Genomic DNA, 16032 nt, shown 5'->3' on the forward strand with positions numbered 1-16032 from the left:
CACAAAAACCAGAGCAACTTTGTATTACCACTACACGTCTCACTTTAAACTTTTGTTGCTTTTAAAATATGGCCAACTTCGACGTCCTTTTTCTTTAATTATACCCCCCTAACCTTTTTCTTCATTGCTTGTAAATGAATATTTCTTCTTAATTTCTCACCCACTAACATTAATTCCTACTAGTTTGCAGTACCTGGACCAACCTAATTCATCTATAGAATTTTAATAGTAAATTAAGCCTAATAATACTAGACTATCAAATTATAGGTCTCTCAGTTAGTTCATGATTGAGATAGCAAAGAGCCAACCAAACCGTCATCAGCACAAATGTTATAACATCCCTTCTTTATCCTCGAAACCTTCCCCCGTTGCAATTTAACCAGATACAGATGCATTATTCAAGCTATAACTACAAATAGTTATTGGACAATACTATGGCAGGAAGAGTTAAAATGGAAAGACAGTGAGAGAGATTTTACTTCAGAAGATTCGTCTGGCACAGCTGCAAATCCACATCCGCCGCATAACCCTAATGAGTACATGAATAGCCAAGAGGAAAGATCAAACATCAATCTTTTCCATAGATAAAGATGGTCTAGAATCATAATTGGATGCTGGACTTGATTTTTGCCAACATGTTAGGACATAGCAACATAACAGGAACCCTACAACTTCCACTAACTTAAGCTAAATTAAGAAACAAACACGAAAATTACACTTCCTATTTTAAGCTTACCAAAGATGAGGCCAGACCACCACCACTACCTTCTTCCTGTATTAGAAAAACACATATTCCTACTTATCAACATTCATATGCCTATAAATGAAAAGGCATGTCACTTTCCTTCTTCTGACCCTTTTAGGTAAGACGGTTCTCCTTCAATACTGCGCCCTGCACCTGCAGTGGAATTTCCTGTTCCGTCACCTGTAGACCCTGCCTCAGGGCCATCTTGCTTGTTTCCCCCACGTGTCTCACTAGGACTGGCCGATGCAAGTGGCCCACCACCACCACCACCTCCATGCATTGCTTCAGTTTGCATGGGATGCACCCCGTCACTAGGTCCAGCAGGTCTAAAGTTCATTTGCCCAGCCATGGCCTGCTGCTGCTGCTGCTGATGTACCTGAGATTGTTGCTGATGTTGTTGCTCCTGCATCTGAAGTGGATTAGTGAACTGAGCAGGCATCCTAGGAGTGAAACCTTGCTGTTGAGCCATTGCAGCAGCTTGCTGTTGCATGTAATATGCTCCTTGTTGCATGGCAGGATGCGGGGCCACCTGCAGGTGATGCTCAATACATAAGCACAGAGAATACATCAAAATTAGAGAGTCAGTTAAGTGATGTTGTAAGCAAGCATACTTGGGCAGGTACTGTTGCCATCTGAGGTTGAGCATCAGCAATTGCAGCCAGATACATCAAGTTTTTCTGAAGCTGTGCTTGATATCTGCAGAATCAAGATATACGTAGAATTAGTTAGATCAATGGAAGCAACATTGCCCAAAAACAGAAGATACAAGATTGCAGCCATTATGACTATCATCAATTCATCACTTCTAGAAGTACAATCCATAGAAGTTGAGTTAATAATTGCCACAGAAATATTATAGGTCACTGAAGGCCTCAACTCTTCAAGTCTAGTGCTTACCACAGTTATCAGTCCTCAAATTCAAGGTCAATATCAATGCCGTGACATACTATTACAAAGCAAGCATATGAAACATGTCCTTATCCAACCATCTAAATGCAAAGTGGTCGATACTGATAACATCTACACAACTTTTAATATACCACACATTACATAAATTTCAGCGTCTCTGAGCTCTAATAACCCAAACCTATATCTATACAGATTGCACTCATTTTTACACACCAAAACACCATCTTCCAGACTTAGTAACCATATGATAGAACCATGAACTTATTTAAGTTTCCTTTCACTAAAACGTTATAACAATCCTGGTACTTTCACTTGCCATGAACTATTTCCCCTGGCATCGCGGTATGATTCAGAAATAAAGGGTAGAAGGGTGGGAGAAAGGGGATCATAATCAACAGCATGTATGAAGGGATTCTTTGATGAGAGAAAAACTGAAGATAGGGCAATCCTAGAGAAGCAACCACATGGATGCATGTTGCAAGTTTACCGGATTATAAACTTCTGATGAGGCATAACTGGTCACACAGATGCAAATCTAAATCATAAAAAGAAACCATCCCATGGACCCTTGAAAAAAAAAACCAGAATAACCAATAATGAGCCATGACCAAGAAATAGATAAGGAACCAGTCTCAGTAGATAAGCAAGAAAGCTGAACAGAAATTAAGCAGTAACTTACTGAGCACACTCAGCAAGCTTCCCAAGGTTTTGGTTATCCAATATAGCCAGGATTAGCTTTTTATTCTCGTCAAGATACTGCAATCAAATATGAACATAAGGCCAGGAAAGGAAGTGGTTATAAAAATACTGCAATTGAATATGATTACTGTAAGTGAATCAAAACTTCCAAAACAGTCACCAGTTAGAGTCAGTCTCTATGTTGCTATGTAAAGGAAGCAACTAGATCATATAATTTATAGCTATGACGAGGTTACATAACTGTCAATCTGTCATGGTAAAACATCTAAATGGAGTTTAATATAATTGAACAAATCTATTCACAGATCAAATCAAAATAATGCAGGAGTCACTGGAAGAAAATACAGCGTGAACCTAGCTAAGACAAAGACAAGATTTGAAGATCTGAGGGACAAAAGCACACAACTGCTCTTTACAGTCAGGCTGGACTACCTCACTTTTGGAAGAAATAATATAAGGAGGAGGTTAACTGGAAGGAAAAATGAAGCTTAATGTACAGAAATCATGATTATAACATACACAATAGTATCACAAAAACTTTTACATATAAGGTATACGCATTTGAAATCAAATCTGTAAAATGAATCATGAGCATGACTAAATTTCTTTGTTATATTGATTGAGCAAATCTTGTACAAACATATGCGTAGAACTATATTTGACAAGAGTAAGAAGGGTCTATAGAACTACACATAGAGTGCCAAATAAATGAAGAAACGCACTTCAATTTAGATGAATAATATTCTGGTCGAAATCACACAGCACCAAATAATAGATTTGCCTGGAGAAATGGCCTATCCATATCCATAAAGTGACAAAAGTACCCAATTTGAATAAGGTCACATAACGTGCCTGATGAGCAAAATATTAAGCAAAAAATAGAAGAAGCATGTACAAATAAGGCCTAAATGTCAAGTCCAATACAACACATCAACTTAAACTAAAATTTACTTCAGTAACCATAAAATTGGTCAACAGGTCTAGAGGTTAGCAGAAATAAATCATGGATCTGGGAAAGAATATATGCCATACTATGCAGAAACTAATACATGTTATCCTTAAGTATCAACCTCTCCATTTCTCCAATATGTAAAGCCTCATACTTCCGGCATCTTGACCGTGCCATCTCTTCATTTCTAAAATCTCATATAACAATGTGTCCAATCAACCATCTCTCATCCTTCAGCCAGGACCTCCCTTGCCTAACTAGTCAGAATCACAACTAAAAATATTAATGAAACTATAAACACCTAAAGATCCTCAGCTCATCCTTATTTCTACCCCAATCCAAGGACTTTCAGGCCGTAATAAGACTAAAACAATCCCAAAACACCCTTCTTTTCTAGTGGATAGTGTCAGTCAGCTTTGCTATAAGCATGCAAGTGATAAGTTTTGGTGGATTGAAGTAATTTATACCACCGGCATCCCCTCCAACAACCACGGCCCATTCAAAATACGCAAAGTCTTGAAGCAACACGCATATAGCAGATACTTTGTATCTAGATTGTATGACAATTGGGCAACCCAGTGAAGTGCCCTCCTTCTCACTGGCATCATCCACCTAAACTAGTCATGTTGTTATAAAATCTAGACACTAAAATACATACTCCATAATACTAGTTTGTTCACAGATAAACAATTAGAAATCCCAAAAGAAACAGGCAACACCAATTACTGCAACATCTAAACACCCAATCACAGTAACCTAATTTGACAGTACCACCATGATTAGCAATTTAGCATAAACTCTTAAATTAGTTCATTTTCGCACAAAATTGAACTAATTCTGCCATAATATTACTCAATTTTTTTATATAAATAAGAAATCCAGCAAATTAATCAAGCAGCAATAATCTAATTACCAAATCAAAGAAATTATTAACAGATCATAATCAAATTCTAGATGATAAAAAGATTAAAAGGAGAGAGAGAAACCTTTTGAATCTGCTCAGTGGTGATGTTAGCCGGAGGAAACGAAGGCATAACAGGCATCATTGAAGGCGTAGGCTTCTGCATTTTACTATCGATGAATTTCTTTCTCCCCTGATTAATTTCTGCAAACTTAATTGAACAAAAGAAAAACCCTAATTCTTAATTTACCCAAAATTAGAATGAAAGAAAAAGGGGAATTGATGAACAATTAGCGAAGTTACCTGTAGATGAGATAGAAAAAAAATGCGAAATAAAATTTGAATTTGGAGGGGAAGACAAGGTATCGTCGATGATTCTCGAATATTGAACCAACCCCTCAAATAATATAAATATAAAAATTAAAAGTTTGGGTTTTAAGTATCAGGTGTCTGAGAAGTACGAGTGCCACTTAAAACAGTAACCGTATTTTAATACAGTACTAGTACGAGTAGTAAGTAATACTGTCTATTTTGCCGGGAGGGTCTCCTGGCACGTGTTGTCTGAACTAGTATCACTTTCTTGTCTCTCTTGATTAATTCTACTATGGTTTGTAATTTGTAACGGTACAACACATTCATTAAACTCATTATGATAATGTAAACATTTTTTACTAGGAAGTATAGAAATCATGAAACTTGTCGATAATTAGCAAGTTGTTTGGTTATATAATGTATTTATGTTATAGCGATTTTTTGATATAAAAGAAATAACTATTACATTGATTATTAATATTTAGATAAGATCTCCCACGGATTGCATTATTGAATCTCCTCTTCTATTAATTGGGATGGAAAGAAGTTATTATGGAGGATAGCAATGATAAAGGTGTGCCAAATCTATTAGAAACCATACACGTAAACTGAGCTTGATTAAATAGTTGAATGTCGTGATGTACTTACAGTATTTCCCCTTTTTAACTCAAATCAACACTTTTATGTGGGAGTGAATCAAGCGCGAAACATTAAACTTTTCGTTACATGTACCTATTGTACTCCTTTATAATATGGAAAAAGAGTTTTCCAGCTTCCCTAAATAAGTATTTAAAATAGGAGTAAAACCATCACGTCACTATAATACTACAAATACGTTACTTTAAAACTAACTTTAGTATTGAACTCTTTCATCTGTGGATCGATTTTGCCAACTTTATGAAATTTATTATATGTAATTCATTTTAAACACTAGCAATATAGACTATTGACATATAATTAAAAAAAAAGGAGATTAGATTAGATAAACAAACAAATTAATCAAAATTCTAAAGATCCCCAACTCTTCATCATAAATTCATATCAATGTTTGAATTTACTCCATAACTTAATTTTCTAAATATAAATTGAGCTAACCTAGATTGATACTCATAATTTAAGATTGAGCCTAAAAATTAAAACACAGGGCCTGAAATCAAAGACAAATTGAGTTGCGTGATGTGACAGGCATAGAATCCTTTGGTGACAGGGCTCTACATTTCCCAAATTTGGTTTTCAACTACTCCCTATAAACTGTTCATGGCTTACTTTCTTCTTAATCCGCCATTGATTCATTGATTACTTCCATAAATATTCCCAAAATAACCCTAATTTTCTTCTTCCCCACAATAACCAACCTTCAAATCAAAATTCCCAAGATTCAATTTTTTTAGAAAACCAACCAAGATTATTCCTTGGTTTTCGCAAATCAAGAAAACAACTTTCCAACTGAAAATAAACGACCCAAATTAGAAACACAAATAAATAAATCCTGGCTTCAGATTTCTGCAAATCGCTGTTTCAACCCAGAAGAACTAAATCCCAGCCTCTTCTCTCAGTCCCCCAAAATCGGATGCTCCGACGAACAATGGATATTAACCCGTTTAAGTATTGTTCGGGGCTCCGTTACTTGGGCTACTTGATGATCTTTATGGTTTTGGGTATCATTGCCCTCTCTTATTGGGCCGTTATCGTTCTTGTTTGGGGGCCCAAATTGATCCACGGTGGTGCTCCGGCTGTTTTGGCTGCATTCATTGTTCTTCTTTTCCATGTTCTCGTGAGTTTGCTGATTCTTTACTGTTTCATCATCTGTTCATTTGAATTAGCGTTGTTTTCTGATTCCTGTTTGATTGACGATTAGTTATTCTCATTGTTAAATTTACTACTTGATTTGGTTATGATTTTGGTACTCCGTATTTTAGTTGTTTGGTTATGATTTTTTGGAGATGATTATATTTATTGTTATTGCCAATTCCCATGTTAGGGATTTATAATTGGTTGGAAAGGTGACAACTTTTACGAGTTTTGGTATAATTGGTAAAGCTTTATATTTGAGAGGAGGGAATAGTTCAATTGATAGGATTACAAGGTTGGCAGGGTTAAGATGTAAATCTAGACCCAATCCCACTCCTACTAATCGAGTCTAGATTTACAAGGTTGATGAGTGATCAAAGTTCAATTTTGGCAGGAAGTTGGTGGAATAGAAAGAGGGGCTGGGGCGAAGGTAGTGTGACTGTGTGAGTGTTTAGATTTTAGAGGTTTATTGGTAAGAGATGATGAACATAAGTTGAATAGTTATCAGTTTGCAGCTAATTTGGTTGGATGGAAAGATGTCAACTTTATAGTATTATCTCTTTGTCAAAGTGATTGGCTTGATTTGCCAATTGGCTATTTTTTTCGGAATTGTCCTCCTTGGAGTCTTAGGTGTTGAGATTTGTGCTCTTAGATCACGTTACTCTAAACCATACAGAACACTCAATTTAGTACTTGTCAGTTCACGCCCTTGGTTCTTTGTAACGTAGTTCGCAAAGGAGTGAGCATGATCTATAAATTTCGAGAAATGGAGGACATTGATTTGGGCTGAAACCATCTAGTAGTTGTCTTTGAAAGTTCAAGAGGTTTTATGTACTCTCCATTTATGAAGTGGGCATGCTATGGTTCTAGTCTTCTAGATGTCAGCATGCAACCAAAGAGGTGGAGTTGTTACATGAATAAATTGAATGGTTTACATGAATAAATTAAAGAAAAATAAGACTATTTCCGGCCTAAACGGTCAAAAATTTAGAAAACACTAGAAGAGAGGAAGAGAGCACTTGGCTTCTTACAGTTACATCATAGACTTCTTTTAATGTTATCAGAGTTTTTGGAATCCTCGTCTGTATTAATTCTTCTCTGCATTAGTTTCTGTGTGTCACACTGACTGAGTTTAAGAAAATTCTAACATGAATTTTGAAGAGAATCATATAGGGCTATGAACTCAATGTAGTATTGTGTCTGACAACGCGCATCCTTACTAATCCTATTTGATTTCATAAGATTGCTAAACATTTGTGCTCTAGATGTATAGAAATACCTAATAGCAATGGCATCGGACTAATGGATTGCGTTTAGTGAATGTACCAATAAGCAAAGTTGTGAGCTTGATAAATTCCTTTTTTGCTATAAATATCATTTTGTATGTTTGTTCATGTAGCTTATATGTATTGTTTGTAATTGGTTATTCTGATTGTTTGTAGACTACTCCTTTTGTAGCTTATACTGTTAACCTGGAGCTACTTTATGGTAGTCTTCCGAGATCCTGGTTCTATACCTCAAAACTGGGCTCCAGTATTGGATGTTAATCTGGAGGAAGGTACTTCATCTTCATCTTTAGCAACTCCATGGCCTGCATCAAATGGATCAGAGCGAAGATCAACTGTGGGGTATTGTAGTCGATGTCAGAATCCCAGGCCACCACGTTGCCACCATTGTTCTGTCTGTAAGCTACTCCAATATTTTGGCTTTAGTTTCACGGTTGTTTCCTGTCTTTTCTTTTTCTTTTTTTTTTTTTTTTTTTTTTTTGTGGCATCTTATTAAAAAGTGAAGCAAACACTTGCATTTGCGCATTCTTCCCATTCTAGTGCTGTGGGCAATACATACTTGTACTTGCTTGTATTCTGTTCCATACTTCTATTAAAGTAATTGATACTGGCTTTTAATGCTCCACCTATAACACATCTTTATCCTTTGTTCTTTAATTTATATCAGGCTGAATAGTTCTTTACTTAATTTCCTATTGTTTTTGTTGTTGTGTTGGGGGGGGGGGTATTTTGTTGTTGAGGGACTTTAACTGATTAAAACTGCTTGTTTGTAGGCCAAAAGTGTGTTCTCAAAATGGATCACCATTGTGTATGGGTAGTTAATTGTGTTGGGGCACGCAACTACAAGTTCTTCCTCTTATTTCTTGTAAGTCTCTAATCTCTGTCATTTTAATATATTTTCTTTTGTTTCTAATTTTTCATGGCAGGAAGGTTTTTTTTTTTTTCCCCTGAATTGAGTGTTGGAATTGACTGATAAAGTGATGATTGTCTGAGTTAAAATGGCTGTTATCTTGAAGAACCCTTTTGAATTGTGATTTCATTTTAGTGTAACGATCTCTTTTGATAGTGAATAATAATACTGCTTGCGAGTATGTTTTGAATAATGTTGGCAATTAATTTATGGGATTGACTTCCTTGTGTCCTCTCTAATCCCCCTGGTTTTCTGTTTAGATATATACATTTCTGGAGACAACATTGGACACATTTGCATTGCTTCCTAAAGTTATTGCTTTATTTGGAGAAGCAAGGAAACATTCTGCCTCTCCCGGTAATCTGGCAGTCATGGTTTTGGCATTTGGTAAGGGTTTTGCTCTCACTGATCATGTCATTATTTACATATTTCAGCATTCTCATCTTTTCGATTTCTCTTACAGATGTTGTAACTTAATGCAGTTCTAAATTTGGCCTTTGCCCTTAGTCTCCTCTGTTTTGTGATCATGCATGCAACACTTCTTTGGAGCAACACAACAACTATCGAGGTATGGAGAGCCCTAGTAACTTAATACTGCCCTAAATTTTAACTATTGAGCTTTGTTGTTGCTGTTTTTGACTTTTGCCTTTGATCTTATAAGTTTTGTGGTGTATTATAACTTATAATTTATAACTTCCTAATGTGCTATTGCCACTCCACCCGATAGATTGGTACTATACTGTAACTTATTTGAGCTTGTATTTTATATTCCAGGTTTATGAGAAGAAGAGGGATAAAAAGGAAACGGCATCCAGATGGAAGTATGACTTGGGTTGGAGAAAGAATGTTGAGGAGGTTATTGGACTTTGCTTCTCGTTCCTTTTTTCTTAAAGTTGCATTGCAGAAGAATGAATTTAATTTTGTTGTTTTTGTTTACACGGTATACTTATTAAAACAATATTACTAACTCTAACTGATCAACTAAATAAACAAATTTTAACTATAGCATGTTTCTAGTTCTTCAAGAAGCCTGTTTTACTTTTATTTCATCAAACTGGATTATATCTAGAGTATTTTTCTATGTTCCTTCTGTTTCAAGTTCCTGACCTCCATGTTTAGTGAATGCTGAAGCAAAATTTTAATGTATTTCATTTCTGTGACAATTTTGCAGGTCTTTGGCACGAAAAAAGCGCTATGGTTTCTTCCAATGTTTACAAAGGATGATTTAGACAATGTACCCTCGCTACAAGGCACACATTTTCCTGTGCGTGATGATTCTGAGTCGTAAAAAGCTGGTGAGTAAACATTAGTTGACCCTAGTGTTGTTGAGGGTGCCATCACACCAGCTAGATGACGCCATTGTAATATTTGAATTTGAGTGCGGCACCATTATTGCAACGGCTGGAGTGGCAAACCTGTTCCATAATACTTGTTTATGTGATAGTTCCTCTTACATCATCATTCTCAAAAATACGAGTAGGTGATAACTGTTAGTCTGTTACATTCATTCTTGAGTGTAGAAAATTTATCTTCCCTCCTTAAAATTTATATTGTAGTGTCACTAGTGTGGACGTGTGATACTACTAGCGTCTTCTGCATATACTGCTCATTATCCCTTGCAGTTCTTTCTGCAGGCTTCAGATTTGTATGAATTTGTCATGCAGATGTTTTATTTCCTTTGCAGCAAGTCTCATGTGATATCATTCCTCACAAACTGTGAACCCTGCGCCACACATAAGACTTTGCCGTTAAACCAAGTGGCTGGCATGTTGGGATTTAGTTTCAAACAGTTATTGAATCCATTATCATGTTTTCGTGCAATGGATTTAAGGGCAAAGCTTTAACTCTCCTTGAATTCTTGCAATATATACAGGGAAGGAGGTAAGTTGACTCGCAGCAGCGCGAGTCAGTTTACCTTTTTTTCCCGTCAGGCTGTTTAAGAATTCAAGGTGTTTAAAAATCTTGTACTGAATACGAAGTAATATACTTCATGTTGATGGGAATAGATTGAAAAGGCAAGCGTACTGGACTACTGGTCTGTTGACTAATATTAGATGTTTGGTCTACACTAAAAAACAAGGTGTTTGATATCCAACACAATTTAGAGTTTGATAGTTCCAAAACAATAATTTTGTATGACACACCTTTGGTATTGACTAAGAGTTTTCTCAGTCATCACTTACAATGGGAACAATCTGACTATAAGATATTAATATCTATCTTAGCTTATTTCCAAGGTATGAGTACTATAAACCTTGAACATCTATAATAAGCATGGAATTAGATGTGGTAATTGTGGGTTGAGACTTCCGAAGGCATGACTAAGTTCATCTCGCGTTGGCCACTCCAAGAACTAGGTCCATGATACGCTAGGGCAAACATGTCTTGTTAGCCCGTTAGAATTTGCATCGTAATGGACTAATGGTTGGGTTTACAATTTAGGTTATACTTCGTATAAGTTACAGTGTACTCTGTATTAGATTTAGGTAAGATATGGCTAATTGGTTAAGTTACGAATTTGCTGATTATTCTTGCAGAAGGTTCCAATTCATGCAAAATTGTCTTTTCCTAAAATTATGTGGTCCTTTAATTACTTCCCCTTGAGTATGTATTGAAGGACGGACTTATACTTGTGAAGTTAGAGTCAATATTCAATGCTATTCGTTTTCTCCCCTTTGCTCTATACGCTGCATCTACAATTCTATATGCAAGCATTATACCTTTGACTTTTGTTATGGTCTACAATACAACTATTTGTCTAGCTTAAAACCTTGAATCAATTTTGGACCTTTAATATGAAGCTGTTAAATTTCATGTAAATGGACCATTATACTTTCCTTCGACTATTACTTGGGGCTTTCTCAATTTTGGCCAAGCATGAATTTTGTTGTATACTTGGATGTTTTTCCATTTTAATTGGTAATTATTATGCATTGATAATTTGATATCATGCAAGTCAATATGCATGGTCACCTTTAAAACAATCTTAGAAACATGAAAATTATTCTAATTATGCTAGTCGTTCAATTTTCTCATTTTCTGACTATCTCATTTTTGACACAAATTTTTGTATTTTGTACTCCATATTGTGTAGCATTCTGACTGTATCATATGTCATAGAAAAAATTAGATCATTAGACAATTGATTCGAACAATGGAAAAGCTACTAACGTACCCTAAAAAATAGTACTCGTACTTAAATTAGGATTCTTACGATACCTCTTGTGGGAAGCTCAAGTTACACCGAATAGAAGTGATTGAAAAATAGATTCCGAAACGTTAGTGAAAATGAAATGAAGACATGGGGTATGTGTGGGCACATTAATGACTTTTTAGCCGTTCTCTCAAAAAAAAAAAAAAAAAAAAAAAAAAAAGACTTTTTAGCCGGTTATTGTTTCCTTCAAACAACATGCTGTGATTATGCTGTTTTTAAGGGTCTCTTCGGTAGGATTAAAGTTTTCTTAACATAGGTTTTACTATAATACTTTTATGAAAAAATAATTCTGTGTGACACAATTGGTAATTAAATAAATAGTAAGGGTCTATTTTTTTAGATACTACTGTATCTTTTTTATCGAGGGAGTCACTATATGTGATGATTTATATGGCGTGCTAGTGGTAGCGCTCACCTTGAATTAAGGGCTATTTGATTCGGAAGCAAAAGCAGAGTATTATTAATTCACTGGTACAGCCTTCTACTGGGGAAGGTTGTAAGCCTGTGACAACAACTTCCTCTTTTTCTAACCAATATTATTTCTATATACTAGAATTATAGAAATAATATTGATTAGAAATAAAAGTTTAGTACTCGTAATTGGTGGGATGTAACGTGTTGGTGCTAGCTCAAACGTTTTGCTAATTAACCTCTGCAGTCTGCACGCACGTCGAAGGCAAAACTAATCCAAGGATTAGCATAATAGCTTGGATGTACATGATGACAATGATCAGTAATTAGCATTAGATTGAATGATTGACCTGCCTGTTTAAGTAACGCAAGGTTTGTGTGATAACAAATGTCTTAAATTATATCTTACGACGAGTACTAAGATATAATTTGACACTGCCTGGACTTTCAAATTTTAAGTATCCCTTAAAATTTGCACCCTTCCTCTGTTTCATGTCACATGTCAGTCATCCTAACAACCAAATCCGAACAAAGGAAAGTGTATGAATTGTGATAATTGAGTTACGAAACTAATCTAGGACACAGCCTAAAACATTTATATTAACAGTAACTAGTCACTGATAGATTCTAAACACAGAATCTATATTCCTAAAATAAGAATTAACGAAAAAAAAAAATCCAGTATTCAAGATACATTCATATTCACCTTTTAATATTGAAATTTGAGTCCTTTGATCAAGCAATCATCTCCTTTCCATGTCTTGAACCGGTTGACTGAGCGAGCCGACAGCGAATTGATGACTAAGCTCCAAATCAGCGAGTTGTTCTTCCTTAGGGCAGCAAAAATCAGCAGCAATAGAGATGAACCAAACAAGCGGAGGAGTAGTGAACAACACCAACCCAAAAGGAACCATCCACAATTCTCTGTTTTTTGGGTGGTACTTTATAACCCAATATACCAAAACTACCCCTCCAATCATGCTTACCAAAGTTGCTAACAATAATAAAGCTAGGATTTTTTGTATCTTCCTCTTCCTTGGAACCTCTTCTACACCATTCCTCTCAACTCCCATCAAATACATTCGATTTATACAACGTGAAATAAAAACTCGCGATTTCAGATAGGTCAGATGTACACAATCTTACCTTAAGGACCGATCATTCCTCCAAATGATCAACGACTTTAAGCATACCGGGAATGTTGTTTGGGTTTGTTTGAGGTAGGATAAATATGTGACTTGTGAGGCGCATAAGAGGAGAGTGTTACTCAATTAAGTTTTTAACAGACAGGTCATTTTTGTATGAGCATATATTATACGTTTATAATAGTATAAAAAATAAGTAAACTCACACTTCCAATGAGTTACGTTTCAAAAGTGGGGTTTTTTTTTTTCCAAGTCTAACAATAGGCTGCTTGTCACTGACGACTTGGAAATAATGGTCGTATCTGAGGAAAGATGTTTTCGATCAGATTTTACTCAATACTATATTACTGCATTGTGTAATTAATTAGGTGGTGATTAATTCATTGTTAATTGATTTTTTGTAGTCATGTGGCATGGCATGATCTTCCCTAATTATTATCAGAATTCATGCCGTGCGATTGTTGTATATACTGGCGTAATATATAGTCGCGTAATCTGTTATCTTTCAAGTTTCAACCATTCTAAATATTTTAGTAATTTTTTTCCTTTTAATCTAAATTTGCATAGCACTCCTACTTCTCAAGAAAATAAATTTGAACTCATACTCTGTACTTCATATGACCAAAGATTAAAATTAGTGCATAAGTTATACTCGTGCTCCTTACCGTTTTTGTTTTAATTATGCACACAAGTTTGTTAATGATTATTTGGTCTCACAAAATTATAACATGTACTTAAGAGCAATTATATTTGTATTACTCCGTTACATATTACAATAATATGCAATTTTAAGGTACTCCGTATTATTTTTAAGATATAAAAAATTCAAAAGTTGTACACAATAAGCAGCTGAGGTAGTACATAACGTCATAACGACAAAGACAAATACAGGGAATATAACTATATAAGTGAGGCATCAATAGGAATAGTAACCAGCTGATTGAGACTTATGGTTAAAAATCTAGTAGTCACTATCAAAAAGGTTGAAAACCTGACCTAAATGAGTGAGATGGTTCCATCTTGACTCAAGCTGATTGAGACTTCCTCCGATAACTGGTCTTATTTCGTGAACCTGGTGGGAACGCCATCAATTCAATTTTGAATTCTAAACGAACGAGTAGAATCTTGAAACTCGTCGTTTTATACGCATTGGTGGAATGGTGGGCCTAAAGTAGATTGTGTTTTTGGGCTTAGCAGCCCGCCACTTAAATATAATCCCATTATTTACTTTAGTTAATTAATCTCATTTTATGAATGTGGGACCAATTTAATATGGCTGCTCTTATTTAGTCGCTATTGGTGATTTGCAATTTAACTACTCACTTATATTTTACAATGTAAATTACTTCATGTGCCAAATGTTAGAATAATTCTAGATATAATTGCTTTATAATATTTTTATGAAGTAATTCTACTGTATTTAGTTGCATGTCTGCCTTTTTACTTTATTAAAGTGCTGAAAAAAGTTTAAGCAGATAATCTAGGATTAATTGTTTGAGCACTAATGATTGGATTAATTTGTTTTTCAGTAAACTAGAGTTCTTGATTGGATTTTCATAAGGTCGTTTTCAATTGATGTCAATTTTGTAAGGCTATTACTATTAGTTTGCTTTAATTTGGACATGTTTATAACAAAGTGCTGCACAATATACAAAATCTATCTTTGTGCTCGATCTTTATATTCTTGGATTCTTTGGGATATTTTAATGATTTGATTCAGATTGGAAGTATTTGAGAAAGTCATCCTCTCTTTAGAGTTTGTTAATTTTGCCGCCTTATTAAGTTTTATGATTTATGACTTCGTTGTGGAGCAAAATATAGAATGGAATAATCATCATGAAATAGGGCATGCATGGATGAGTGTCATATCTCATTACAATTATTGTAGTTCTTCTAGAGGAGAGTTTTATTTGACCGTTTGATTAAATTATTTTTAGAAAGATCCACCATTTGCAACTTGTAATACTTAATTTTTTTAATTTTTTTTTAAAAATTTTGTTTATTAGTTGCAACTAATAAAATTTAACACATCTTAATTCACACTTGTAGCCTTTATTATCTTCAAGATTGTTGGGGATTTTGTGTTTAACAAGGGTCACAAAGATAGCAAACAAAACAAACCGGTAAAATCTTCGAGGCGTGAACAGAATCACTTTTTCAAAAGTATAATTCCGACCCTGTACTACAACCGGGTTTCACGGAAATTTACTTAGGAGATACAACGAAGAACAATTGCAATCACAAGTAGGATGATTACAATTCAATGTAGATAAGCCTTTGGATTTATGATGATGATAATAAGTTGCAAAAAGGTTTCAAGAAAAATAAATTTCTGATTATTTTTCTCCAGTGTTTCAACATATGTTCTTAGCACATATATATACTAAAGCATAAATCTCAGCCAATAGTCACGAAATAACTGACGAAAACCGTCAATCTAATCTCCTCCCTGAACACGCACCCGATCGGGCCGCTGCCGCCCGGTCGGGCGGAAACCAGCGTCAATTCAAAGAGTCTTCTCGCGCCTGATCGAGCGGTTGTGGCCCGATCGGGCGGCTGCCCCACGTCAGTTATGTTCCCTTCTCGCGCCCGATAGGGCGGCGGCTGCCCGATCGGGCGGCGAAGAAGACGATTTTCCATATCACCCTCGCGCCCGATCGGGCGAGCACCGCCACGATCGGGCGGCTGACCGGGCGAACATTGAGGCAACAACTTTATTTTTCCTTTTTCGTGAGTTCTTGATTGTTCAAAGTATACAAT

At 35.5% G+C, this 16032-nt stretch overlaps 2 protein-coding genes across 3 annotated transcripts; one reads left to right on the plus strand and one right to left on the minus strand.

The window, feature by feature from the left end:
* Window positions 1–453: 453 nt before the first annotated feature.
* Window positions 454–4665, minus strand: LOC110714255 (GRF1-interacting factor 2-like). 2 transcript variants are annotated; one of them, XR_002510113.1, is made up of 6 exons: window positions 4507–4665; window positions 4289–4414; window positions 2334–2410; window positions 1357–1441; window positions 737–1274; window positions 454–529 (listed from the first exon to the last, which is right to left on the minus strand). XR_002510113.1 is itself a non-coding variant. In XM_021892753.1 (5 exons), the coding sequence occupies exons 2-5, from the start codon at window positions 4367–4369 to the stop codon at window positions 837–839; spliced, it is 681 nt and encodes a 226-aa protein (XP_021748445.1). In that variant the 5' UTR covers window positions 4370–4414; window positions 4507–4665; the 3' UTR covers window positions 546–836. The 2 variants fall into 2 exon arrangements, 1 of the variants encoding a protein (XP_021748445.1); XM_021892753.1 differs by lacking the exon at window positions 454–529 and having other exon boundaries at window positions 546–1274.
* Window positions 4666–5660: 995 nt separating this feature from the next.
* Window positions 5661–10182, plus strand: LOC110714131 (probable protein S-acyltransferase 12). Its single transcript, XM_021892605.1, has 7 exons — window positions 5661–6289; window positions 7765–7990; window positions 8366–8457; window positions 8763–8889; window positions 8985–9070; window positions 9277–9357; window positions 9674–10182. Exons 1-7 carry the CDS (start codon window positions 6086–6088, stop codon window positions 9788–9790), a joined length of 933 nt encoding a protein of 310 aa, XP_021748297.1. The 5' UTR covers window positions 5661–6085; the 3' UTR covers window positions 9791–10182.
* Window positions 10183–16032: the final 5850 nt, after the last annotated feature.

This window comes from Chenopodium quinoa, unplaced genomic scaffold (assembly GCF_001683475.1).
Source record: "Chenopodium quinoa cultivar QQ74 unplaced genomic scaffold, ASM168347v1, whole genome shotgun sequence".
Classification (NCBI taxonomy): Eukaryota; Viridiplantae; Streptophyta; class Magnoliopsida; order Caryophyllales; family Amaranthaceae; genus Chenopodium; species Chenopodium quinoa.